General features: G+C 38.9%; 4 protein-coding genes across 8 annotated transcripts in view; 1 reads left to right on the forward strand and 3 right to left on the reverse strand.

Moving 5' to 3' along the window:
- On the reverse strand, positions 1–4,070 carry slc19a3a (solute carrier family 19 member 3a). Its single transcript, XM_074641737.1, has 7 exons — positions 3,819–4,070; positions 2,741–2,976; positions 2,095–2,650; positions 967–1,045; positions 565–757; positions 326–467; positions 1–226 (listed from the first exon to the last, which is right to left on the reverse strand). The coding sequence occupies exons 1-7, from the start codon at positions 3,963–3,965 to the stop codon at positions 77–79; spliced, it is 1,503 nt and encodes a 500-aa protein (XP_074497838.1). The 5' UTR covers positions 3,966–4,070; the 3' UTR covers positions 1–76.
- A 257-nt stretch (positions 4,071–4,327) lies between these two features.
- On the reverse strand, positions 4,328–10,207 carry slc19a3b (solute carrier family 19 member 3b). Its single transcript, XM_074641747.1, has 9 exons — positions 9,370–10,207; positions 8,986–9,165; positions 8,539–8,704; positions 8,064–8,379; positions 7,667–7,818; positions 6,400–6,592; positions 6,075–6,216; positions 5,467–5,819; positions 4,328–5,176 (listed from the first exon to the last, which is right to left on the reverse strand). Exons 1-8 carry the CDS (start codon positions 9,517–9,519, stop codon positions 5,682–5,684), a joined length of 1,437 nt encoding a protein of 478 aa, XP_074497848.1. The 5' UTR covers positions 9,520–10,207; the 3' UTR covers positions 4,328–5,176; positions 5,467–5,681.
- Positions 10,208–10,355: 148 nt separating this feature from the next.
- On the forward strand, positions 10,356–20,471 carry daw1 (dynein assembly factor with WDR repeat domains 1). The gene is made up of 13 exons (XM_074641749.1): positions 10,356–10,417; positions 10,531–10,603; positions 12,094–12,238; positions 13,514–13,572; positions 13,676–13,798; positions 13,892–13,991; positions 14,232–14,339; positions 14,946–15,052; positions 15,203–15,305; positions 15,796–15,910; positions 16,168–16,244; positions 19,977–20,139; positions 20,311–20,471. The coding sequence occupies exons 1-13, from the start codon at positions 10,378–10,380 to the stop codon at positions 20,343–20,345; spliced, it is 1,248 nt and encodes a 415-aa protein (XP_074497850.1). The 5' UTR covers positions 10,356–10,377; the 3' UTR covers positions 20,346–20,471.
- An 894-nt stretch (positions 20,472–21,365) lies between these two features.
- sphkap (SPHK1 interactor, AKAP domain containing) overlaps positions 21,366–26,093 on the reverse strand; it is a 123,607-nt gene continuing 118,879 nt past the window's right edge. For all 5 annotated transcript variants that reach the window (XM_074641768.1, XM_074641766.1, XM_074641770.1 and 2 more), the window contains 4 exons: positions 25,269–25,352; positions 23,960–24,009; positions 23,181–23,353; positions 21,366–22,520 (listed from right to left, as the gene is read on the reverse strand). In XM_074641768.1, the coding sequence (XP_074497869.1) occupies positions 22,368–22,520; positions 23,181–23,353; positions 23,960–24,009; positions 25,269–25,352 (460 nt within the window). In that variant the 3' untranslated portion in view covers positions 21,366–22,367. The remainder of the gene's footprint in view (positions 22,521–23,180; positions 23,354–23,959; positions 24,010–25,268; positions 25,353–26,093) is intronic.

Genomic DNA, 26,093 nt, shown 5'->3' on the forward strand with positions numbered 1-26,093 from the left:
TTGCAGTCGGTAATTTGAAGTTTTTAATGGACACAGCGGGAACCAAAAGCACAAGTGATAATCTCAGCTGGTAGTATCAGAATCTGTGTTCGTCAGAGTCTGGAGGTTCATTTTTGTCTGAAGGGGTGGACTCTTTGTTGCTTCTCTGCGCTTTCCAAATGGTAAACAGTCCCCGAAGTGAGAAAACAACAGCGATGAGTGAGAAGTAGCTTGCGTTTATGATGAACTGCAAAAAAAGCATTTATAACAGTGATGGGAGGACATGTAAACACTTCTGCTACATCGACAGAAAACCTGACTGACATTTTCTGATCAGACTGCTCACCTGAGGAATGATGCTCAGGCCCAGTCCTCTGCTGTCAACCACAATAGCAGTGATGATCGTCTGCAGAACCAATGCTCCAAAGGTGTTTGCTCCAAAGACCAGTGCATATCTTTCCATTGACAGGTCGGCTGCAATCTGGAACCTGAGAGAAGTATTGTTGATTTAAATGCATTTTTTCCTGTTCTGCCTGCAATAAAATCAGTCTGAATTATGGTTAAAAAAAAAAAAAAAATCCTTACATGGCTATTGTTATCAGCATCATGTACAGGCTCTTGAAAATGACGTAACCAGTGTAGCAGACCCAGATGTTGCTGATGAAGGTCATGAGGAAGAGTGCAGCTGCTCCGAGTCCAGAGAAACCCCCCAGGGCCAGCTCTCCCCAGTGTTCCCATCTCACCTCAGTGTAGCCTACACCGTAGGCCGTAGCTGCACCTGCAAAACACATTGATTTAAGATTATTGTAGTAGAGATGACATATGAATGAGCACTAAGAAAATGGGTTTGACATCTATCCCCAAAGGCTGTCGAGTCATTTCCCTTTTGTAACAAAATATAAACTTTGAATATGGTATAATAGAAGCATTTTTTTTTCTTTCCTTGTCCATATTCTGCACTGGCAACTTTTATATGATGTTGCTTACTCAACAGGTTGGACGCTGCCTCCACGCCTCCATTGTAGATGCTGAAGTTCTGAGAAGGCTGCACATGCTCCCACAGCACCTGCCGGGACATTGCAGTGATCATTTAGGTCAGTGGTTCCCAACCTTTTTACTTACGGGACCCCTTTTCTATCACTGAGTAAACAGACAACCCCTGACTAAGTGATATATTTTATGGTTATTTCATATTATATTCAATTTATAACAATAACAGCACAGAACAACTAATAAATTGTACAATTGAACAAAATAGTGAACGCAATAACTGCAGGAAGTTCGTGTAAAACAAGATATTTGGATGTCTTTTGTACCGATTATTTCCTGTGAATGTTGCATCAGAGATGAATTTTCCTGTTAGTTTTAGGAACTTTTAATACAAATCTCTATTATATTTGTTTTTGTTTTTAATTTTAACAATCATAGGCTTCTTCTGTTTTTGACAAATTCAGTGTTTTCTTCTCCCTGACGCTTGGACACTGTTTGATCAGCTCTTTGTTTGTTTTAACTGCGTACTTTTTCTAATGCAGGACGAGGCTGTTTAACAGAGAGGGAAGGCTCTGTGGGTATAGCTTGTGTTCAGGTCTTCACAGTGTCCTCGTCCAGTGAGATTTATATCATATAATAATCCAAACTTTAAAAATAATAATTTATTTTAGTACTGTATATTTTTTTTAAAATGTTGTCTTACACCACTTAAAATCAAGAAGGCCTTGTGACCCCTGGTGAAGCTTTGGTGACCCCTAATGAGGGTTAGGTGTGAATACTAAAAATAGCCATGTTCGTTGTTTACGTTCATTATAATAATTTTGGAGGGAGACCTGAAGGGATGGACTGTCAGTGTTACCAACTTGCTGACTTTCTCACTAGATTTAGGGACTTTTGGAGTTTATGCTGCTATCTACTTTCATTGGAAAAGAGATGGCACCACTGGGCTGGGTTTTTCGGTTGGATATTTTTTTTTAAATCTAGCGTACTCTTGCTAGTTTCTTAAGATTACCAACCCTATCTTTAAAGTGATAACTTGATCTTATATGTGCAAATAAAGCAGGTGTGTAGCTTTCTAATATCAACTTTGTTTATGTTGCCTTGTGTTGTGCCTTCACAACTGACCTGCACATAGTTGACAGTCTGGTTATAGCCGCAGGTGGCCATTGCCCACCACACTGACCAGTAGAGCAGCTGTCTGGAGGAGTAGCAATGACGGAAGTCCCTCCACAGCTGGAGGATGACTTGGCTGCAGCTCTCTGCGCCAACCGACTTCCCAAGGTCCTCAGCCTTAGGCCCTTTCTCATCCAGTTCTACTCCTCCTGTTTCATCCTCTGTTTCTCCTTTCTCCACCTTCTCATCTCCCATTTCTTCCATTGCCCTGTTTGTGTGTTCTGTTGCATCCCCAGTCCAATCTACATGCCTCTTTATTCCCTTTGTTGCGGTTGTCTGTCCAGCATGTCTGCGGTGAAAGAACATGCTCTGCTGTGGCATTGGCAGAAGGAAGGACACGAGGACGGCGATGGCGGTAAGAACTAGAGTAAGCACCATGATGTTGTCGTAGGACATGAGGTCGAAGCTGACGAGCAGCTGGCCCAGCACAGAGCCCACTGTGTACCCCAGGAGCTGGACACTGCGGCTGTAAGAGGTGGCCTTCCGGTACCTCTTCAGATCCACCACACTGTAGTACACAAATTTAAAATGTCACGTCTGTCCCAACAATGCAAAATGTAAACCCCATTGCTCTGCCTTTTGAGCTACAGTGCATGACCTGTAGATGTAGGAGAAGTAGGCCACCTCGCTGGCTGTCACCATCCCGTAGACGAACTGCATGGCCTGCATTGCTGGAACACTTTTCAGCCAGAGTAGCAACGCTGTGGTGATGAAGAGGGAGACAGCCTGGAACACCACCACAGGCTTGTAACGCAGCCAGTCAGTCAGCAGGAACACCGGCACCAGCACAACTAGGTAAGAGTACGTCCACACTGGGAAAATTTGATTGCTAACCTGATGAGGACACAACACATATAATGTAATAAATGTTAAAGAGCTATTGACAGGATCTGTTTTTCCTCATAGCAATAAATCAAAGGCTTTATAAACGTGATTGGATTTTTACCACTCAGGCAGTAAAGATTGTATTCAACTCTTCAGTGTAATTCACCAACTTGGATTTTTTTTGTAATGATTTAACATGTAAGTGTAATTTTTGTAAGTACAAAAACGTTGTTACATTAAGCATTTAGGGTCTTGGTGTCAACGCCACACAACTGACTAGGCAAACTGAAATATTTTAGGCTACTGCTTTACATTATTATATATTTTTCGAAGGGGACATATTATGAAAAACTCCCTTTTTTAGTGCTTGTGCACACACAGTACATTTGGGTATCTGGAGAGCCAACCAACCCACAAACTGTGAAATAAGACGACCCAGTCCATTTTTTTTGTGAGCTGCCTAGATCAGAAAACATGTGACTCAACAAGCCATTCAGATTTAGCTCCCCTTCCTATGTCACATGCAGACTCATTAGAATACACCGCCCACCATCTGAGTATCTCCACCCACAACTTGAGAACTACTTTTGCAAAGGTGCACCATATTTTTCTCACAAGCCAATTAGAGCAGACTGGGCTTTTTTGGGAAGAGGTCTTAAAGATACAGGCGCTAAAACGGAGCGTTTCCAGATAGAGGGGGAATACAGGTATATTCAGACAGACAGTATGAGAAAAATAATGTGTTTTTTGAGCATTAAAGCATGTAAACATGTTCTAGTAGAAATCCAAAATACAATTATGAACCTGAAAACGAGCTTGATGTGTCCCCTTTAAGTCACTTGTTTTTATACCTGTTCTGTTGTCAGATTCTTGTCCGGTCCTGTCATGTATGGGATGAGGAAAGGCTCCATGGGTTTAACTGTGCTGAAGAATCCGTAAATACACAGCAGAGAAGTAGGATACCTCCAGTCTGTCCTCCATCTCTTCACTGCCTCCATCTTCTGCCGTTCTTCTACCTGTCTCAGGTGTGTGTTTGTATTATGTTCCTCTGTGTTTTACTCTTTCCGTCTTGCCTCCTTGTGGGAAACACATGTGTTTGTTGAGTGTCGAGCTGGTTTTGTCAATCAACAACCCGGTCAAAGAGCAGCACTACCCTGGTGACGGTCCAGCTCAAACCGAGATACACGTGTCACAGATTAAACAGGAAACCAAACAAATCTCAGGACTTTATATTTGATGTACTTCACTAATCAGTAATAATTGGAGCTTTATTGTGCTGTTTGGCTTGGTCAGTAGGTACTTGTAGAGATAACAAACTGTAGAGGTTATACTGAAAATAGCCATGAGGTCAGTCAGGTTCAGATTCAGGTGACTTTATTTGTACCCGTAGGTCGATTTGTTTTGCAGCAAAAATAGAGGATGGCATCCGTATTGACAATACAGTTCAGACAGTACATGTTCCACAGTTTGACCCTTAATGGTTGTGACTTCAGGTTTACAGGCATGTCTTCTAAAATCAAAGATCATATCTTTGGTTTTTGATATGTTAAAGGTCCCATATTATAAAAAAGTGAGATTTTCAAGTTTTTTTTATTATAAAGCAGGCTTTAGTCCTATATAAATACTGTGAAAGTATCGAAACACTCAATCCACAGGGAAATTCACACAGTCCGTATTCAGAAACTCTGTATTTGAAACAAGCCGTTAGGATTTCTGCCCATTCGTGATGTCACGAATATACAATATTTAGATCCTTGACACAATTTTAAACGTAAAACATTCTAAATGTGTCCCAGTTTATTCCTGGTTGCAGTGAATGTGAATGTCATCAGCTGACAAGAAGTACACATCGACCCAAGCTGTTGACTAGCAATGTTAGTGCAATTCTTTTACAATTCCATCAAAATGCGCTAAAACGGAGCGTTTCAGACAGAGGGTAAATACAGGTATATTCAGGTTGACAGTATGAGGAAAATAAAGTTTGTTTTTTTACATTAAAGCATGTAAACATGTTGTAGTAGAAACACAAAATACAAGTATGAACCTGAAAATGAGCATGATATGGGACCTTTAAGTTGCAGATATGATTTCTCACACCATTTGACAAAGTCATCAATTATAGGGCCATGGCTGCTTTCATTGCTCTGAAGCAGACTAACAATTACTCAGTCATCCGCATTCTTTAAAATAGTTGATTTTTAAAAGTGCTCTGACACATACTGTATTAGTGTAAGTGATATATAGCAAGGGTGAGAGCACGCACCCTTGTGGGGAGCCAGTTGAAGAGCACACTTTGTTTGATTAAAACCCATTGACTCTGGCTCTCTGTGTTCTGTTTGTTAAAAAGTCTAAAATCCAGCCCACAAGATTGTTACTTAAGTTAAAATGTTCTAAAAGCCTGTGGGTTAAAATGTTGGGGCATGATAACCATTTCCCTCCAGGTGTTTAAAAAGCAGGTGTGATTGTGGCACCCTCCACTCCTCTGTTAGGCCGATATGCGAAACTGCAGCGGATCAAATGCATGTTTGGTGTTTTTCTTAGTCGGCAACTAAGAGCCACTGTTGTATCTAGGGGCACCATTTTGGAGGCAATAAGAAGCTCAGTTTTACACTCATTACAGTAATACTGTTGAAGTATGATAATTTTATTCCCTATAAAAAAAATGGAACAATCATCTTCTCATTTAGTGTTGTGAAGACTTTGTTGACCTTTGGTCAGAAACGCTCAGAAGAGATCACCTCCACAGTGGACTCTGTGTGCTCAGGATTGCGTTGCTTTCTGCAGGCGGTGTAGGTCCCTCGAATCAGAAAGAGCACTGAGATGATGGCGTAGTAGCTGCCGTAGATGATGAACTGCAGAGAAAAGCCCTCAGTCATCCTCAACATTATCGTTTTAGTCATGCTATGGATCATCAAACCTGTCTGCATGCAACAGTGAATTATAACCACAAGGTGTCGCCCTCTCCTCACATTTTAGTGTTTGTTATCCAACAGAAATCTTACATTCTTGATTCAGAGTTGTTTTTTCACCCAGAGTTAGTGGGTGTTAAATCCCCTGTGTTCTGCTATTTAATTAAAGCAATAAATTAATACTTTGTACACACATACCTGTGTAACTACGTCCAGTCCCAATGCAGCTTCATCAACTACTATGACTGTTACGATGGTCTGCAGTGAAAGGGCTACAAAAGTGTTGATCCCAAAATTCAAGGCGTAGCACTCCATGGATAGGTTGGATGCAATCTGAAATCTAAAATACCAAAGCGCTTATAATTTCTGAATGTCACAGATATTTAGAAGCAATGCAAAATAGAGCTGAGGAAAGTAATCAACTTTTTTAATAGCCATTTAATAGTTTGGGTCACTTTTCAAGCAAAAGTGAGTGGCAAAAACTCACATTAACACTGTTGGAGATATTCTACAGTGAACTTACGTTGTGATGGTGATGAGAAGCATATAGCAGGACTTGAATATGACATAACCAGCATAGCATGCCCAGATACTGCTGGTGAGCGCCATCAGAAACACAGCACCTGACCCTACGGCTGAGAACAACCCCAATGCCAGCTCTCCCCACACGTCCCAGGACACCTTGATGTGGCCCACGGAGAAGGCCGCTGCAGCACCTGGCCCAGTGGAAGAGAAGGATGAAGTGATTAATCTGTGCATCCTTACTGTGATTCATTCATTAATCCTATAACAACATCATTTCTTTCCTTGAACAATGGCACAAACAGCAATGCGGCTTCTGAAACAAAACCTTATGCACACACATGCCTTTGCTGGCCTCCGCAGCACCTGCCTATTATGATGTACCACTTTCACCCGGCTCTTGGAATCAACTATCAGCAATAATCTGAGAATCCATTACCTCCTAACTCTATCTCCTTAATTGAAGCAATTACTCTTCTTCTTCTCATGCTGAGCCAGGTTGAGCATAAGCCAGCTGGACCACGATGCTGCTATTCCCTTTTTAAAATCAATACACATTTTCCATTTAATCAGGTATCCTGTATAACTAAGACTGGCATGGTTGTTTTCTTTTAATTGCAAGTTTTTATAGGTATATGGGCCATCAGACAAGGCAGCTTTTAATAACATTGTTACATTTTATTTCGCTCCATATAATGTGGTTGTGCTGCAGTCTTCTGCCCTCGCTTGTTAGATTACAGTGTCCAAAAGCAACTTTCACTCTCTGATTAAATGTGCTTGTGTACACATTATTCTTAGAAAACTCAAATCTTTAGTTTATGAGTGCTGAATCCTGTTTCCATAATACTGTTTTTGGAGGTTAATGTTTATTTAAAGCTGGTGATATTCTATATTCCCGTTGTCAAATAAAAAAGTATAAGAGGAATAAGCTCTATCAAGCCTCAGCTACACAGACAATACTTGTTAGTAGGATAATTTCATTGTTTATTTTGGCCTTTTCATGGGATTTGTTGACATTAAGCAAAATCTATAATATCACCAGATTTATGCTTTAACAACTGCACTTGATTCTGAATCAGACAGAAGTTTCTGATTGTCCTGGGTTTTTGGTTGTCGTCTGTTTCCTGTTTTATTTTGAAAGTCACTCTCCTCTTGTGTCATGCTTGGTTTTACTTCCTGAAATGAGAACCACAATTTTTTTTTTTTTGTGTCTTTTTCTTTCTGTATGGTTTTCTCTCTTGTACACACACATCTACATATAGTCTTACCTACAAGGGAGCATGCAGCCTCTACACCTCCATTGTAGATGGATGATGTGGTAGATGGTTCTATATGGTTCCACATTAGCTGGATGTAGTTGAAAACCTGCGCATAGCCAGCTGTGGCCAAAGCCCACCACAGAGACCAGTAGATTAAAGTCCTGCATGGTGGTCATAATTAAAACATATTATAATCATGATTGTAATTACAATATCCTACTATCTAAAAAAAGTACTACTATGAATACATTATAGAAATGCACCACATTGAGTAATCATATCATTTGTTCATTTGCTGCAATAAAATACATTCAACTATGATACAGGGCAGAATGTGTGTGCTCAGCAGATCTGTACATAAAGTGTAGTGTGTATTGATTAAAAAAACAAAACAGAAAGACAATGCCTGGAAGAATAGGACTCCCTGAAGCTTTGCCAAAGTAGATGGGCTGCAGAGGCCACATTTTCCCTGCTGCACCAGCCAGCACTGCCATTATGCTCCATCTTCTCTTTCCCTGAGCCAGCTTCATCCTTATCCACCTCTGGTTCCTCAGGCCCGTCTGCTCCCAGAGGCCCCTCCTGCTGGGACTGCAAGCCCACAGCTGATGCCTGTTTCCCTTTGAAGAACAGGCTCCTCTGGGGCATTGGCAACCAGAAGGAGACGAGAAAAGCCATGCTTACGATCCCCAGAGTGATGACATTGAGGTAGAAGTAATCCAATCCTGTTGATTAGAGTTCATACGTCATCGGCGCTTGCTCAAATTGCTAAAGTCTTTTTGAAATGGGAGATATTCATTATCTGTCTTGCAGAGTATGCTTCATCATAATGTGGAGAACATTTTTTTTTTAGCATTGTTTATATTTAGGCTTGAAAGCCTTACCTGCCAGAGATACCAGCAGTTGGCCCAGGGTGGCACCAAATGTATATCCAGCCAGCATGGCACTGCGCAGGTAACCAGTGGCTCTTTGGTAATTCTCAACTGGAATCACGGTGTAAATGTAGGAAAGGTAGGCCACCTCTGTGGAAGTCACTACAGCATAGTTGACCTGTTGTGGGGTGGAACAGTTTTAAAGAGATTGCAGCCTATGATTAAGCATCTTGTACCAGTAATGTGTAACATAATGCAGTCAATCTTTAGAAGTTTTTCTTAAGCAATATGCAACAATACTGAATTATGTCTGTTTACTTTTTTTTAATAAACTTGTATGTCAGGAAATGCAACACCAAGTGCTGCATCTTTGATTATTCTGAATAAAACTAAAGTGTTATGAAGAACATTATTACTACAGTCTTTTCAAACATATTTATAATGTTTTTTTCAGTGGACCTGAAGGAAGACCATAGCGGGCAGATCCGGGGCAAAGCAGAGCAGGACATAGTTGGTGACCAGGAAGAGCCCCTGTACCACAATGAGGGGCTTGTGCCTCAGGAAGTCACTCAGGAGGAAGACGGGGAAAAGGCAGGCCAGGTATGAGTACGTCCAGATAGGGAACAGGTAGTTGGTCACCTGTAGGGAACAATAATCTTGATCCAGACACAGTTTCTGCCTCTTCATGTCCATGGCATGTATCTCATTGTCAATCAAAACAAAGGAGTGGTTGTTCTCAGATAAGAGCTCCTAATAAGATATTTGATATATGCAGGCTTAGGAGTAACTATGTGTACATGTCTGTACATAGCAGTACAGTATGTATGTGTCTGCGAAGCTTACCACTTCTCCAGAGATGTTCTTGTGTGGTCCAATTAGATATGGTGTGAGGAAGGGCTCTGCTGGTCTGCAGTTAGCAAAAAACCCATAGAGTGACAGGACAGCGGTAGGATACGTCCAGCTGGTGGACTTCAGTGTGGTCAAACTGCTCATGCTTTTACCTCAGCAGAATTTCCCAGAGATCGTCTTTTGTTTTTCTTTCCAGGAGCACTTTCCTGAGCACCTTGTTCTATATTTGAAGTCTGACTACCTGGACTATCCCTTGGTTCATTAACTGTTCTTGCAACTATCAGTATGCATAGTAGCTAGAATATACACACATTGTCTAATCTTTATGATCTGCACGTGCCTTAGTCACAGTTTATGAGCAATAGACTTCAACCTGTTAGGAAACAGAAGAATAGCTGAGAGGTGATGGCAGTAGACTTTCTTCGGGCTTGGCCGACAGTACAATCCTTAAGTCAAACAAGACAGGAGACAATTTAACAGAGAGAAACCTATTATTGGGCAAAGGCAGGCAAAATTTGAGCCTGGGAATAAACTGACTCCCCTTCTGCAGAATAAGGGTATTTATTTATAAGAAGTTATTATTAAGTGATTAATCAGTTCTCTAACTGTATAAAAGTAAATTCAAGAGCATTTATATCAGCTCATTCACCATATAAAACCCAAACCCAAGTTAATGAGTTTGTATTCTATGAGTCTCCCAAAGCAGCTGGACTGACATTGACATGAGAAATATGTAGCAAAATAAAAAATAATTAAAATAAAAATATTTATTCCTCACTTACCTAATATAACCTGCATCACTGACTTACTAGCATAATGTGAAAATAAAGGTGCAGTAATATAAGATTGTAGCTTGGGTTATTTGTTTTACTCATATGTATATAGCAGACTTGTCATTCAAGTTCTGGGGTGATGTTTATGTTCGTACTGCGCATGCGCGGTGAGCGAGTCTGTCGTCACAGCAACGGTTTGTTGCTAGAGGATGTGAAGTTACATGACAACATGAAACTCAAGCGGTTCCTTCTCAGATATTATCCACCAGGTAATACCAATGATTTCATTTGACTTTAGTCCTTTTAAGGGAATATGCCACTGCCATAGAGGAATGTTTTCAACTTTGACAACTTGCTGTAACTGTAACTTTTCTGCTCTCAGGTATAATCTTGGAATATGAAAAAGGAGGATATTTGAGGACCAAATCAATCGACCTTTTGGATTTGACCCCAGAGTACGTGAGTTGTACCATACAGTAAAGATAAGATAAGATAAGATATACCTTTATTAGATGGTTAGATAGAGAGATAGACTTTATTGATCCTGAGGGAAATTCAAGTTTCCAGCATCACAGTTCCATAGTGCAAAACATGTTAGTAAAAAGGCAGTAAAAAAGTTAGTGGTGCAAAGAACAAAAAAAATATACCAGATATATAAATACAAGGAGATGAAGAAAACTGTTAAAACTGAATATAGTGCAAGGTAACAGCTGTGATACAGGACTAAGATCTAAAAAAAGTCTGAAAAAAAATTCTAAAAAAAAAAGATGTGAAAAATGTCTGAAAAAAAAGTCTAAAAAAAAAAGATGTGAAAAATGTCTGAAAAAAAGTCCGAAAAAATATCAGAAAAAAAGATTGAAAAAAAAGATCTGAAAAATGTCTGAAAAAAAAGTCTAAAAAAAAAAGATCTGAAAAACGTCTGAAAAAAGTCTGAAAAAATATCAGAAAAAAAAGTCTGAAAAAAAAGATCTGAAAAATGTCTGAAAAAAAAGTCTAAAAAAAAAGATCTAAAAAATGTCTGAAAAATGTCTGAAAAAAAGATGTTGAAAAAAGTCTGAAAAAAAAGTCTGAAAAAAGTCTGAAAAAATATCAGAAAAAAAAGATCTGAAAAATGTCTGAAAAAAAAGTCTAAAAAAAAAAGATCTGTAAAATGTCCGAAAAAAAAGATGTGAAAAATGTCTAAAAAAAAAAGATCTGAAAAATGTCTGAAACAAAAGTCTGAAAAAAAAGTCCGAAAAAAAGTCCGAAAAAATAGATCTGAAAAAAGTCTGAAAAAATGTCTGAAAAAATGTCTGAAAAAAAGATCTGAAAAAAGTCTAAAAAAATATCAGAAAAAAAAATCCCCCACCCCCCTCCCTAGAGAGGTGGATAGTCCCGCAGTGGGGACATTTGCAGTGTACAGCAACAAAAGATGCATCAGCTAACAGTAAAAAAAAAAAAAAAAAAAAGTACGAACCATTTAAATAGAAGGAAGTATAAACATAGGAGCAGTATGTACAATATTGACAATAAACAGACTGTTAACAAAATTGCACAAGTGGCAAATGATATTGCACAGGGAGAATGAAATGAAATTCCACCTGAAAATATCAGGTTATTGTCAGTATTTGGTGTGTAAGTGGTCTACTGGGAGCAGTTCTGGTTGTGGAGTCTGACAGCTGCAGGAAGGAAGGACCTGCAATATATTGTACTTAAATCAACAAGAGTAATGTTTTTTTCTATGCATATATCATATACATAAGAGCTGAGTGAATTTAATGTTGAGCTGTATTTAATCTCCAACAATGTCTCATTAATACATGTTTGTACCTAAAATTTGACGTAAGATTTACTGAAATGATTATCATTTTGTATTTAATTTATCAGGTTATCACTTTTTAAATTATCCTTATCAGGTGAGTTTAAGTCTAAAAATGTGTCAAAATTTGCATTTTCCACCATGCAGAGCAAACCCAGATGAGTTGCTGGTAGAAATCAGGCAATCGGAACCTCTGATCACAGAGTCCCGGGTTGATCAGGTCAAACAGCTGATCCTTCGACTTCAGCAGAAACAGGGCCAGCAGGACCACCACAGGTTCTGCTTCTTCAAGGTCAGACACCGGACTCATACTTACATTACTGGCCAATAATATATAAATCAACACAGTGCCATGACATCTAGATTCAATAAAGTAGCTCCAAGACATTCATTAATTTTCCATTAAAGTGTATTGATACCAGGACAGGTTGTAAAATGTATGTTTTTATAAAACAAAAGTAGAAAGCTTCGTCTTTTGTATCGGTAAAAACATTTAAGACGTGACAGGCAATGGTTATTATATATTTATAAAGCCCTTAAAGGCAACTTGCCTTCATACATCATGTCCTTAAATTGGTCCTATAGTCATTATTCGACTCGCTGAAGTGATAACGCTTGAAGTCCAGTGTGCAAACAGTAAATTTGGGGAAACTGCTTTTAGTGTTTGTGCTGCAAAAACTTGGAACAGTTTACAAAACACATTAGAACTTAACACAATTATACCTGTAGGTAATTTTAAATCCGTGATTACAAACTACTCTGCTCTTGAATATAACTGTTTTTAACAGTTTTCTGTTGTTGTCTGGCTGTTGTAATTTTGTTCTTGTGTGTATTTATTCTGTTTTATTTTACTCACAAATTCATTGAAAATAAGGGCATACCCTCAATGATTCCTCGAGATTTAAATAAAGGTTGAATGAATTTTTGGCACATATATTTTGCGTTAGATTAAGGGACTAAAATGAACACTGGTGGATTTTGACTTTTGGAAAGTTGTTCTACTCTATTACACACAGGCAGTTGAAAATATTTTGGATGATATTTTTGGCAACATAAACTAACTACAGCAGTCTATTAATTCCCAGATTTTTGCTCTTTGTGAATGTTATTTACATCCATGAAAAGTTAAGAGTTTTAAGTATTGAAATTAGCCAGTGCTCCAAAGAGGCACTAGAGAGCAGCAGTGGTTAGGTTACTAAATCTTAGAATTAGAAGCCAAGCAAGCATGTCAGCAGTCTAATAACATGATGACAACAGGTGCTTCATGAGTGTCTTAGTGTGTTAAGGAATACACCCAACATAATTGGTAAGAGTTCAGGGTTGATTAGGTGTCTGGAGGTCAGATGAATGTTTTCTGTCTGTGTCTAAAACTGGTAAGAGACTCTTGTTTTGCACAAGGAGAGAAAATCCTACCAGCACTGGTGGGCTGGGAGGAAGAGGTCTTCCCATTATATCAAAGTAATTATATATGGGTATTACATGGGTAACCTTAAAGATGAATGTAGTACATGACTATTTTACCTTGGAGGTTATATTTTCTAATCTTTTTCTGGTCTTTTTTTGGTAGGAGCTCAAGGCACACATACTGCCACTGACAAACATTGCCTTTGACAAATCCGGGTCAAGGTAGGTTTATGTGCACCACACAAAAGTCTGGCACTTTGGAGTTCAGGAAAAGCTACATATTCTTGTTGTATTTTTCTTAACTCTTCTTTCTAATACTCTGCAGGTTTATAACTGGGAGCTATGACAGGACATGCAGAGTTTGGGACACGGCCTCAGGCACGGAGCTGCACACGCTAGAGGGTCACAGAAACGTGGTGTATGCAGTCGCATTCAACAACCCCTACGGGTAATGAGCTGTTTCAGCAAAACTCTCATAGCACCTGAGACCACTGCTCTATTTGACTGTTTCTTTGCTTTATTTTATCTTTCTGAAACATAGAGACAAGATTGCCACCGCCTCATTTGATAAGACCTGCAAACTGTGGTGTGCTGAGACGGGCAAATGTTTTCATACCTTTCGCGGACACATGGCAGAAATAGTATGTATGACCATCTGTTTTAACTGGAAATCATTCAGTTAACTGTGTTTTTAGTCAATTGTTGCTTCATAGTCAGTGTTTATGCACATTTTCACACTGGCCAACTGAGCATTTAAATTGCAAAGTTTAATGGTTATACTGGTATTGTGTTCTAGTGCTTGGATAATAAATAAGTAAGCCAAATCCTTTCCTACCATGTACAACACTAGTAATTGTTAAAGAGAGTTTTGTATCGTGTAGGTGTGCCTGGCATTCAACCCTCAGAGTACGCTGGTGGCCACAGCCAGCATGGATGCCACTGCCAAGCTGTGGGATGTGGAGACTGGGGAGGAGGTGGCCACTCTGACTGTGAGTAATCTTTACTTACTATATCCCAATGCCTCTCTTACTCTTTTTTTCTAGTATCCAGGCTCACATCCATTCATTAATAATGCATTGATTAACTGTTCATTCACTTCAAGAGTAATTAGTCGTGAATTGAGTGTTGTTACCCCTGCTGATGGTCAGGGCCTTTTCTACACCACATATCCACCCATGATATGTAATTGCAACTCTTTAACAAGGCCACTGATAGCCCATTCTGAGGGGAGCATTGAGCTCTCTTTGATGTGCAGACTGCACGTGGGTCCGTGGTGTGACTGGTTGGTTGGTTGGCTCTGTCTCAGTGAGAAGTAGCTCTCTCTGTTCTGTTAGTACTTCACACCACAAACAATCCATCATGCTGACAGCAGTCAATTGAGCATATAATCTTAAGCGCGTGCTCATCATTATTTATATATTTCAAGAGTTTAAGAATCTACCTTTTAAGGGTTTAGTCTGTATGTTTATTTGAATAAATAATGTGTGTTTGATGTGCAATTCCATCCATAGAGGGAGAGAAAGAGAAGTACCTTTTTATAAGAGAAAATAATTTAACCAGTGAGGGATAATGCTCTCTTTTTCCATTTCATCCAGGGTCACACTGCGGAGGTCCTCTCTCTGTGCTTTAACACAGTGGGAAATCAGCTCGTCACTGGCTCCTTTGACCACACTGTTGCTATATGGGATGTTGCTTCAGGAAGGTCAGTCATCATCATTGTTATCGCAATGTATTCATGGATTTCTGCATGTGTGTCATAATCTATACTGTACGGTACATGCATAACACTTATAGATTCTGCACACTTGAGTGCACAACTGAATCATTGCTGCCTTTTCTGTTTTTTTTGCAGACGTGTCCACACTCTGATTGGTCACAGGGGGGAAATCAGCAATGTTCAGTTTAACTGGGATTGCTCACTCATCGTCTCAGGCTCCATGGACAAAACCTGCAAGGTGAGCCCAAAGACTTAAAAATTGTGTTTGTGCATGTGTGTTTTATTTAACTCTTCCAAGTACAATTATTTTGCCAAAAAGTATCTTTCAGACTGGAATTATATTAGCTATAGTTTGTTCATTTAACAATTTAAACTTTTGCAAAACAAGGTATGTGAGATGGATTGCTCTTGTCATTCATATTCACCCTCCTCCATTTCCCACTCTCCGTCTCTCCCCAACTCCGGTCTCCATCATTTAAAAGGAGAAAAATTGAATCCTAATATCTTAATTATGCCAAGATGAGTCATGCTCTGGTGAATTATCACCCTCACGGTATTCCTCTAGGAGATAGTTAAAGTAATGCCACTTAATACAGCTGCATGCAAGCATATTTTATGTGACTGTGTATGTGTTAACATGTATGTGTCCTAGTTTTTGTGCTTATTTGTTTCCTGCCTGTGTTTATGTGTAATTATGTCACTGAGGGTTATGTGTTATGTATTTGCAGTTGTGGGAGGCAGTCAGTGGGAAGTGTGTGGCCACCCTAGTTGGACACAAGGAAGAGGTGCTGGATGTGTGTTTTGATTTAAGTGGACAGCTCATTGCAACTGCCTCTGCTGATGGTGAGACTAACAATTAATTTACTAAAAGTTTACATTACTAGTAAAGTTATACTCGTATAGTAGTGTATGTATATATATATATATATATAAAATTGCAAAAATGTAATTAAATTTTTTCTACTGCCATGCATCCTCCATATTTCTACCTGTTGTGTACATGCTGGTTTACTGAGGCCTAAATGCAACAAAATCCATATTTTGAAATGTAAAAAAAGTAGAGTACACTAACAACCCTGCCCATCCCTGTCTTCCGCCAGGTACAGCGCGAGTGTTCAGTGCAACCACACATCAGTGTCTCGTGACCCTAGCAGGCCATGATGGAGAGATTTCCAAGGTAAGTCACTGGACCCATAATAGTTTCTGTCTGTGAACGTTATTTAACGTCACCATAGAAAGCCAAAGTCTCACCCCATTTGCGACTAGCTTTTGTTTCACTACACTTCGTACTCTGCAACTATGAATATATCCCATAGGATTAGTACGAGTGTGTCTCTCTAAGGCTTTAGCTTTATAAAGGAAACAGCATTGGCCACATTTACTTCTTGTCAATCTTTGATATTAACAAACATGGCAACAGGAAATACAATTTTACCCATTATTAGAACATTATCTCACTGGCCTTTTTGGGATTAAGTATTAATATAATGGGCCATGGGGCACAACCACAAGTTTGTGAATGCACCAGGCAACTAGCAGCTCTGAATGGGTGATTTTTGTGTAACTCTGTGTCTAGCTACAGCTCTCCTGGCCAGTGCTGTTAATAGGATATTAAGTTGCCTTGTTAACATGGGATAACGCATGATGCTGACGTAGAGGGGCAAGAGTTCAGGCTTCAGACTGTTTTCTCTACTCTGCAAGTAGGACATAGGACTGTAGTGATGCTTCTGTTGATATGACTAATAGAATCTCTAGCTTCTAATCCAGATGTTTTCTAGGTAGCTCTTTATGAGAAAGTACAAATACCCCCTGTCATCTCTGACCATAAGTTAGCATGGTCTGATCTTGCACCCATGCCATCACATGTAATCACACATCCTCAAAAAATAACTTTTACCCTGGTATAACATTGCCTGGCATTAGCTGAGTCAAACAAACTAATGCTCTGGCATGAGGTGTGTTTGTTTTTTTTATACACTATATTGACCTTGCAATTTAATGGGAGCGATTTTACCCATGTACCATTTTCCAGATGCTATGCTCTGCATGAGTTTGTGCGTCCTGCAGGTTCTGGCTCAGAGCCTTTCGATGTATGAGTTGCTTAGAAGTTACCTCTGTTTACTGAAACATCATGCAGTCAGTAATAAGTAGGGATAGAGGATCATTCCAGAGGATTATGACACTAATCTCTCCCTAACAGGACACCTCTCCCCCTCCCTTCCATGCTTCTTAACCATGAACAGGTTTTTTATGCCTCTGCGCCAGCCTTGGCCAGAGGCATTATGTTGTCGGATTGTCCGTCCGTCCGTCCGTCCGTCCGTCCGTCCGTCCGTCCGTCCGTCCGTCCGTCCGTCCGTCCGTCCCATTCTCGTGAAAGAGATATCTCAGGAACCCTTGAAGGGAATTTCTTCAAATTTGGCATAAACATATTATTCAATGACCATGATTTATTTTATGACATACCGTATGAGCTTTTAATGACATAACACATAACATACTATACTATTTTTTTTTCGACATTTTCATGACTTTCCGACATGCTATACTATGACTTTTTCTCGGGACTTTTTTCAACATACTATGGCTTTTTTTCATGACATTTTCGACATACTATACACGACTTTTTTCGGGACTTTTTTCGACATACTTTACTATGACTTTCCGAAATGCTATACTGTGACTTTTTTTCATGACTTTTTTCGACATGCTATACCATGACTTTTTTTTCATGACTTTTTCAACATGCTATACTTTGACTTTTTTTCAACATAATATACCATGACTTTTTTCGACATACTATACTATGACTTTTCGACATTGTATACTATGACTTTTTTTCATGTTTTTTTTTTTACATAATTTACTCTGACTTTTTTCGACATACTATACATGACTTTTTTTCCTGACTTTTTTCGACATACTATACTATGACTTTTTTCGACATACTTTACAATTACTTTTTTTCATTACTTTTTCAACATGCTATACTATGACTTTTTTTCGTGACATTTTTCGACATACTATACTATGACTTTTTTTCACGACTTTTTTCGACATACTATACTATGATTTTTTTCACGACTTTTTTTTACATACTTTAGTATAGAATGTCGGAAAAAGTCACGAAAAAAAGTAATAGTATAGTATGTCGAAAAAAGTCATTGTTTAGTATGTCAAAAAAAGTCATGAAAAAAGGTCATAGTATAGCATGTCGAAAAGTCATGGTAAAGTATGTGGAAAAAAGTCACGAAAAAAAGTCTTGAAAAAAGTCATAGTATAGAATGTCGAAAATAGTCATTAAAAAAAGTAATAATATAGTACGTGGAAAAAAGTCATTAAAAAAAGTGATGGTAAAGTATGTCGAAAAAAGTCATAGTATAGAATGTCGAAAATAGTCATTAAAAAAAGTAATAATATAGTATGTGGAAAAAAGTCATGGTAAAGTATGTGGAAAAAAGTCATTAAAAAAAGTCATAGTATATATGTCGAAAAAAAAAATAGTAAAGCATGTCGAAAAAAGTCATGAAAAAAAGTCATAGTATAGTATTTCGAAAAAGTCTTAGTATGCTACTATGATTTTTTTACGATATACTATACTATACTATGACTTCGTCATGATTTTGTTTTACAACATACTATTCTATGACTTTTATCTTTATTTTTTGACTACAGTATTCTATGACTTTTTTTTTTTACACAGTATTCTAAGAATTTCTTGATTTTTTTTAACGACATACTATACTATGACTCTTTTATAACATAATATACTTTGACTTTTTATGATTTTGTTAAAAAAAATGTTTCCAAATGTTTTCTCTATGCTTTGTTTTTGCACTTAACACAGACTAGAATGACATGTTCGCACAGAAGATTTTTCATAATCCAAATGCCACATTGTTGAGCACAGTACAGTGCTTCAACGCTGAAGGGAAAGAAACAAGATGGCTGAGTAACTGGCACTTTTTAGGGCATGGTAGAAAGTTATTTTTGGTCCTTAAATTTTTACCGTGAAGTTAAAATTGCCAATGAGACCATTCTAATACGATTTAATTCTTAATTTAGAGATTTGATTAAGAAGATGACTCAAATGTCTAAAACAGAATCAACAGTTCTCAACAGAAAATTTAAAAAGGATAATGACTCCTTGAGGCAGTTGTACCAAAGAACATACAACAAAATCAAGCAGCTTTAGTAGGTATGCTGACAACTTTGAGTGTACATCATTTTGTAACTTTTGCAGTGTTAACCCACTATTTAGGAAATGAGGTTAGAATTAGTATGCAGTCTAGAATTGGGACACAGCTTTAGTCTTGTTTATTTATACCTCTTTCCTGATGTTTTTTTCTCTCTCTCCTCTCCGTCCATTTAAACAGTTTTCTTTCCATTTCTGTTCCTGTCACAGCTTCCACTTTCATCTTCTTCCTCCGGTCTTCTATCTTTGTCAGCTCCTTCTTTAGTCATTTTCCATTTCCTGTCTAGGGTCACTCCTTTGTGCTCAGTTTAGAGTTTTAATAAAAACATACTTTACTTTCATGGCCATCTAGAGCCAGCTCCATTTAATCATCTCTTCTTTTACCTCACTATGGGGATAGAAACCCATTCAGGGAACTGTAAACTCTGGCTCTAACACAATCAGCTTCAGCCATGATTTCCATAATACTCTATTGGAAAAAACTAAGTACTGCCACTGGTGCCTTTACCCTCCTTAAGTATTTAAAGTTGAATGACCTCTGTGGAATAATGTTGCTGATGTGGTAAAAGTGTTCTAAACTCACTCACTTTCCCCTCCCTCTTTGTCATTTCAACCACTTCTGGCATAATCTCTTATTCAGCACTCTCTATCGCTCATGTATCACACACCCACACACATACCTCTGAAGAAGACTAACTCTCCTTCCTCTCTTGGTAGATCTGTTTCAGCCCCCAAGGCAGCAGGATCCTGACTGCCAGCTCAGACAAGACAGCTCGTCTGTGGGATGTTCAGTCTGGAGTCTGTCTACAAGTCCTGGAGGGGCACACCGACGAGATCTTCTCCTGCGTCTTCAACTATGAGGGGGACACAATCATTACAGGTATACACTCACACACACATCTGTCAATCACTTACTGTTAAAACGTACCTTTGAGCAGCAAATAAACTGCTTCTCGCCCGCCGTCACAAATGCTTACACATTTTAGATGAAAAGCGTGCAGCTGTGTCTTTCTGTGCAAAACCCCCTGTTCTTGTTTGTGCTCTCCTTCAGGCAGCAAGGATAACACATGCCGGATCTGGTACTGACCCTTCAGAGGTTCAGACGGGCAGATACATGGACACAACATTCAGTTCACCAAGTATATCACTGTAAATCTAGTCACATTGAGGTAAAAACTTTGTATGCTTGGACAAAGCACAAGACCACAACTTCTCATCTAATACTTGGCTAGACCGTAGGTAAGCATATTTCCCAAAATAGCGGACTAGTTCTTTGAAGCTTGTTGTTGAACAGGCTTTGTAAAGATAACTGGTTCTAAATTAAGCTGTGTAGAGACTTTTAGCAAGTGTGACCTAACCTAAATTAGGGGGCAGCTGGCTGGAGGGACATCGCCTGAAAGTCATTTCCAGTAAATATCACAATATAAAAGTGTGTTTTCTGTTTAAAAAGTACACAAGTCAGAAGATAGCAAGTACTACTCACCCATCTTTTAAGTGGTTACGTCTCCATTGTTGATTGTTGTTGACGTAGCGTAATGCGTGCCGTTAGGACACGGTGTCACTCTCTCTGCCGCTGAGTTCTCTGCCATCATTACGGCTGTTGTTGAATTATTCCTCGTTCAGCTTGACCTAACGTTATATTTCATTTTCAATTAATGATAGTGTGACTCCAGTCATGCGGTGCATTAAGTGTGCGGGGGACAGACAGCCGTGGTAGTGCTGCTGTTGTTTTTTACAATTGGAATATATTTTCAAATTCAGAATATTTCACACTCGTAGAACTAGACTCGGCTATCTGAGCTGTAAACATCCCACATTTTTATGTTTTATTGTATTCATACATGATCATTACTGTAAATGTTGCCTATGTTTCATCTTCCTGAGCCCATTATCAGCTAACCTTCTGATATTTCTGTTCCCACTGCCTTGTAAGTCTCTATGATGTGTACTACGCAATATTTTCTGAAAGCACAATATTACAGTATGATGAGTGTTTATTCAGTAGCTTCAAGATCATACGGCTGTTGGTTTAATGTCATACTGATGTGGATAAATGTGCTTCTGAAGTGTTCAGTTCTGCTGAATGTTACGAACGATCAAGACTGCTTGTATTTCACATCACAGAAATTTATTGATGTCAAAAGATAAATACATTCAGTTCTACCGTGACAGAGTTTACAGCTGAATTGTGTGCTTGTTTTCCCGATGCTGATGTAACATTATAGTACCACTAAGTAGAGAAATAAACAGACCAAATCCACATACAAATTCAACATTACAAACCTTACTCTGTCTTCCTGACATAGTAAAAGCTAAAGAGAGCAGTCCACTACTCAAGGTGCAGCAGTTCCAAATCTACAGTATATACAGTACAGCTATCCAAAATAATCAGTTCTCAAGTAACATGAACAAGATAACTTACTTACTTAGAACTCAAGGTCAAGGTCACAACAGAGGTGGTATGTTGGCCGATGAACACGACAAAGAAATGGGCATTTTGCTTACTTTAAGCAAATGTGTACTTCTAAGTGGCTATCAGAAGAAAGTGAAAGAGCTTTTTGTGGGCTTACATTTCAACAGCCTCTTTTACAAAGTAGTTTTGATACAAAAGGTTTGAGCATGTCGAGTTGTGGGGATGATTTAACCTGATTTTCCTATCTCCTATTGGTACTTTGCTTCATGTATGTTCATTTGGAATAAATAAACATTTGGTTGTGAGAATCTGTAAATATATATATATATAATCTGGAGCAGTTAAAACCTGCTGACTATAATCTCTTGAATGCTAGTCCATCCCCATCAGGAATGTCCAACCCGTATACCTACAGTTTGCTCTGTTTGTCTCACTAGAGAGGTGAATCTGAAAACAAAAACATGCTTGTATTAAAGGGAGACTGGTCCATTCATGGCTGCTAATAGATAAAAAAAACAAAAACTTCCATGGACAGATTGAGGTGGATGAATTTCTCAAGTATGCTGATCGCGTTGTGCTTGCAGTGGCAGACACTTGGTGTGATGAGACAGGATTGGGCAAACAGTTAGGAACATGTTATAAGTGTGAGCGAATGAGTGTCTTTTTTGTTTGCAGTATGAGGAAAGTACAGGACCCTATAGGGTCTGCAACAGCCAATCAAAAAGGCTGGACAAAGACCGGCCCTCCTCTTCCTCTTTCTCATGTAGCTTACAGAACTGGACCACAGCGCTGAACAAGTCCGCAATCCGCCACGCCTTCTGAGACATCAGGTGAACCACCCTCTGGAACTGAGGGAAGACAATGAATCCAACATGTACAATATGAATAAATTTCTGCAAATAAAAATCCCAATATGTAATACAGGGTATATGCAAGAATCCTGAAATTAAATCTAATGCATTTTAAGACCTCATTTAACCGTTTACATCAGCGACACAATTTAACTTACGTTTACTGTAAATTGATTGTAAGATAGCACAACAAAACCGTCTTAGTTTGTGATAAATGTCACAGTATAGTCTGTCATTATAGTATGCGGCAAAAATGTCATAGTAGCTATAGTGTATCATAGAAGGTTATAGTATATCATATGAAAATGTCATAAAAACATATAGTGTGTCAGTCCGTATCATAAAAACAGTAATAGTACAGTAAACCATTAAAATATCATCAAGTCATGATATAATATGTCATAATAGGTCATAAAGTCATAGTATAATATATCATAGAATATGATAAAAATGTCACGGTATAGTATGTCATAAGAAAGTCAAAACGTCATAGTATAGTATGTCATAAGAATAAGCTCATGACCTCAGTATCTCTAAAATCCCGTCTACAGCCCTGCAACAGGGTTATAATAATCAAATAAAACTATACAATCTGTAACATTTGAGTGATAAATGAGTCCCCTGCTCTCATGTGTTTGAGTTGAAAGCTGTGCCTACCTTGGCAACCCTCTTCTCTTTGGACTTCCTGAAGTAGAGAGCAGGGAGGCCCAGCTCGGAGGCAGCGATCCACTGCAGGGCCACTCTCAGCTCCGAGTCCACGCACTCAGGCTCAAGGTCGCAGTTCACCACCAACAGCACCCTGAGGTTGCTACTGCCGCCTGCTGTCCTCTCTGAAAAATAAAAAGGAGACATGAATGCACTATTGTTTTTGTGTTTTTCTTGTGTAGAATAAAGGGACTACAACTGCATTTCATTGTGCAACCCAGTGATGTACAATGACAGTAAATGAACCTTGATATTGTAGTGGGAGGGCGTCCCTACATAACACACCTTCAATGATAACTGTGTTGTCTACACCACCAAAGCACTGTATTAATGCACAGACATTTCAATCTTTTATACGTGCTTGGACATCAAAAGCCAACGTGCCAAACCTTTGCATGTGATCATACGGCCCCAGGTTCATAAAATAGAAATATCCTGGGCTCAGTTTTGCTTCGAGATAATCTTTGTTTGAGTGTAAGACATTAAACAAAGATGAACTTTGTGTTGAGACACTTCTGGAACTACGGGCCCTTTTTCAATTATTGATGACCATCTTTAATTCAGAGCGGAGAATCGCCTCTATTCAAACACATCCATTTGAGGGATTAATCACAGACCCAAGTCCCTTAATAGCGCTACTTTAGTAGGGAGATGTTCAAGCTGACGAAGGAGGTGAATAATTAAGAAATTGATAACTTTGAGATGACATGAGAAGCCATCACTACACTTACCAAAGACATTTTCCTTTGTTCCTGCTAGACGTCCTTTCTCTGTCTCCTCACTGTGAGAAATAAAAAATACCAATTTAAAGTTACAGGAACATACAGTATCACTTTAATAGTTCAACATTTTGGGAGCTTATTCACTTTCTTGCCAAAAGTTAGAGAAAATCGATACCACTCTTATGTCTGCAGGGTAAATACGAAACTACCGCCAACAGCTGGAAACCGAGGGAAACACCTAGCCTGCCTGTCCGAAGATTAAAAAATATCTGCCAACCAGCACCTCTAACGCTCACCAATTAACACGTTATATCTTGTTTTTTTAATCCGTACAAAAAACGAAATGTAAAAATGTAAACCCACATTATGGGTTTATGGAGCAAAAACACTTATGAGCATTTTTTCCAAAATGTCTATTGCTATTTACTAGGGCTGTTAATCGACTAAAATATTTAATTGTGATTAATCGCGTGATTGTCCATAGTTAATCACACATTTTGTATCTGTTCAAAATGTACCTTAAAGGAAGATTTGTCAAGTATTTAATACTCTTATCAACATGAGAATGGGCAAATATGCTGCTTTATGCAAATGTATGCATATATTTATTATTTGAAATCAATTAACAACACAAAACAATGACAAATATTGTCCAGAAACCCTCACAGGTACTGCATTTAGCATTACAAATATGCTGAAATCATAACATGGCAAACTCAAACCCAACAGTCAGTGTGTCAGTGTGCTGGCTTGACTATGACTTGCCCCAAACTGCATGTGATTATCATAAAGTGGGCACGTCTGTAAAGGGGAGACTCGTGGGTTCCCATAGAACCCATTTACATTCACACATCTTGAGGTCAGAGGTCAAGGGACCCCTTTGAAAATGGCTATGCCAGTTTTTCCTCGCCAAAATTTTGTGCAAGTTTGGTGCGATATTTAGCCTCCTTCATGACAAGCTAGTATGACCAATGGATTCCTCAGGTTTTCTAGTTTCATATGATGCCAGTATCTTCACTCTAGCTGAAAACTGAGCCTGCTACAACCTAAAAATCACAAGTCTATTAAAACAGAACATTATTATCTGTGCCAGAATGACGGAATATGTAATTAGCTAGATGTCATGTGTATGAGTGTTAGTCCAGCAGCTCGTTACAGTCACATGACACCTGACCGCTGTGCTCTAGGTGAGGAAATGAGAAAAAGCAATATACCTTCTACAGACTTTCTGACATAATAGAAAAAAATGTCATTATAGGGCATCAGAGAGACATTAATGAGAAATATTTCAGCTCCGGCCCGTGACAGTGACAGTTACCTGATTACTGTGATCTGAGTGGGCACGTCAGAAAAAGCATCCAGGTCTGCCAGGCCTAGGCTGGACGCGCTGCTGGTTCCGTTCCTGTTAACCAATAGAAAAAACAACAGACAGCGTCACTCGCATGTTATCTCAAGACGTCCGACATGATCACTGACTTGTGAAGAGAACAATAACCAGGCGCAGCGATGCAGATCATGTTGTTCATTAGCTTGTGATTAACATATAAATAGCAGCTGCAGCGGAATCAGACGCTCAAGGTGGGAGAGCTGGTGATTTTAGTCCAGCAGCAAGCCTGTCTGAATATGAGGATGAGGAGATTTGGAGGTAGTTTAGGCGGGTAGGGTGGACGGGCAGGGCTGGCAGCCGTGCCCTTGTGTGTCACAACATGGATCGGGGGATGAGGTGAAGTTAAAGTAAGCAGGTAGATGGAAAGGTTGCAAGGAGCAGCGAGTGTTATGGTGGTGCAGACAACTACTAACTAAGGTTAATTAAGCAAAAAGCAAGTATCTCATATCAGGGCTTCTCAAAGTCTGGACCGAACAGAAAGTCAATCCGGACCCGGCCCATACCTTGTGTTATGAATACAATATGCTATGAAGTGTAGCGTTTTCTAAATACATTTTCTATTGGTCAATAAATTGTTAGTGACATTCAATATACAGTGTAGCTGGAGGTCATTCACAGCGATCCTGTCACCAGATGAATGTGGTTTTAATGTGGCTTACGCATGACAAGCCGTTTTAACATTCAAAAGCTAAGTTTGACTATCCGGTGTGAACATTAGAGATATCCACAACTGCATTTTTGACTAGTCGTAATTAC

Source organism: Sebastes fasciatus, chromosome 7 (assembly GCF_043250625.1).
Source record: "Sebastes fasciatus isolate fSebFas1 chromosome 7, fSebFas1.pri, whole genome shotgun sequence".
NCBI lineage: Eukaryota > Metazoa > Chordata > Actinopteri > Perciformes > Sebastidae > Sebastes > Sebastes fasciatus.

Coding starts and splice junctions, on each gene's coding strand:
- slc19a3a (XM_074641737.1), bottom strand. CDS start 3,965: ATGGAGGCAGTGAAGAGATGGAGGACAGACTGGAGGTATCCTACTTCT. Junction 2,651..2,740: donor TACTTCTCCTACATCTACAG/GTCATGCACTGT, acceptor TGTGTACTACAG/TGTGGTGGATCTGAAGAGGT. Junction 227..325: donor GCCTGAGCATCATTCCTCAG/GTGAGCAGTCTG, acceptor CTTTTTTTGCAG/TTCATCATAAACGCAAGCTA.
- slc19a3b (XM_074641747.1), bottom strand. CDS start 9,519: ATGAGCAGTTTGACCACACTGAAGTCCACCAGCTGGACGTATCCTACC. Junction 6,217..6,399: donor CTTCTCATCACCATCACAAC/GTAAGTTCACTG, acceptor TTGGTATTTTAG/ATTTCAGATTGCATCCAACC. Junction 5,820..6,074: donor GACTGGACGTAGTTACACAG/GTATGTGTGTAC, acceptor TTTTCTCTGCAG/TTCATCATCTACGGCAGCTA.
- daw1 (XM_074641749.1), top strand. CDS start 10,378: ATGAAACTCAAGCGGTTCCTTCTCAGATATTATCCACCAG. Junction 10,604..12,093: donor CTTTTGGATTTGACCCCAGA/GTACGTGAGTTG, acceptor TCCACCATGCAG/AGCAAACCCAGATGAGTTGC. Junction 13,573..13,675: donor TTTGACAAATCCGGGTCAAG/GTAGGTTTATGT, acceptor AATACTCTGCAG/GTTTATAACTGGGAGCTATG.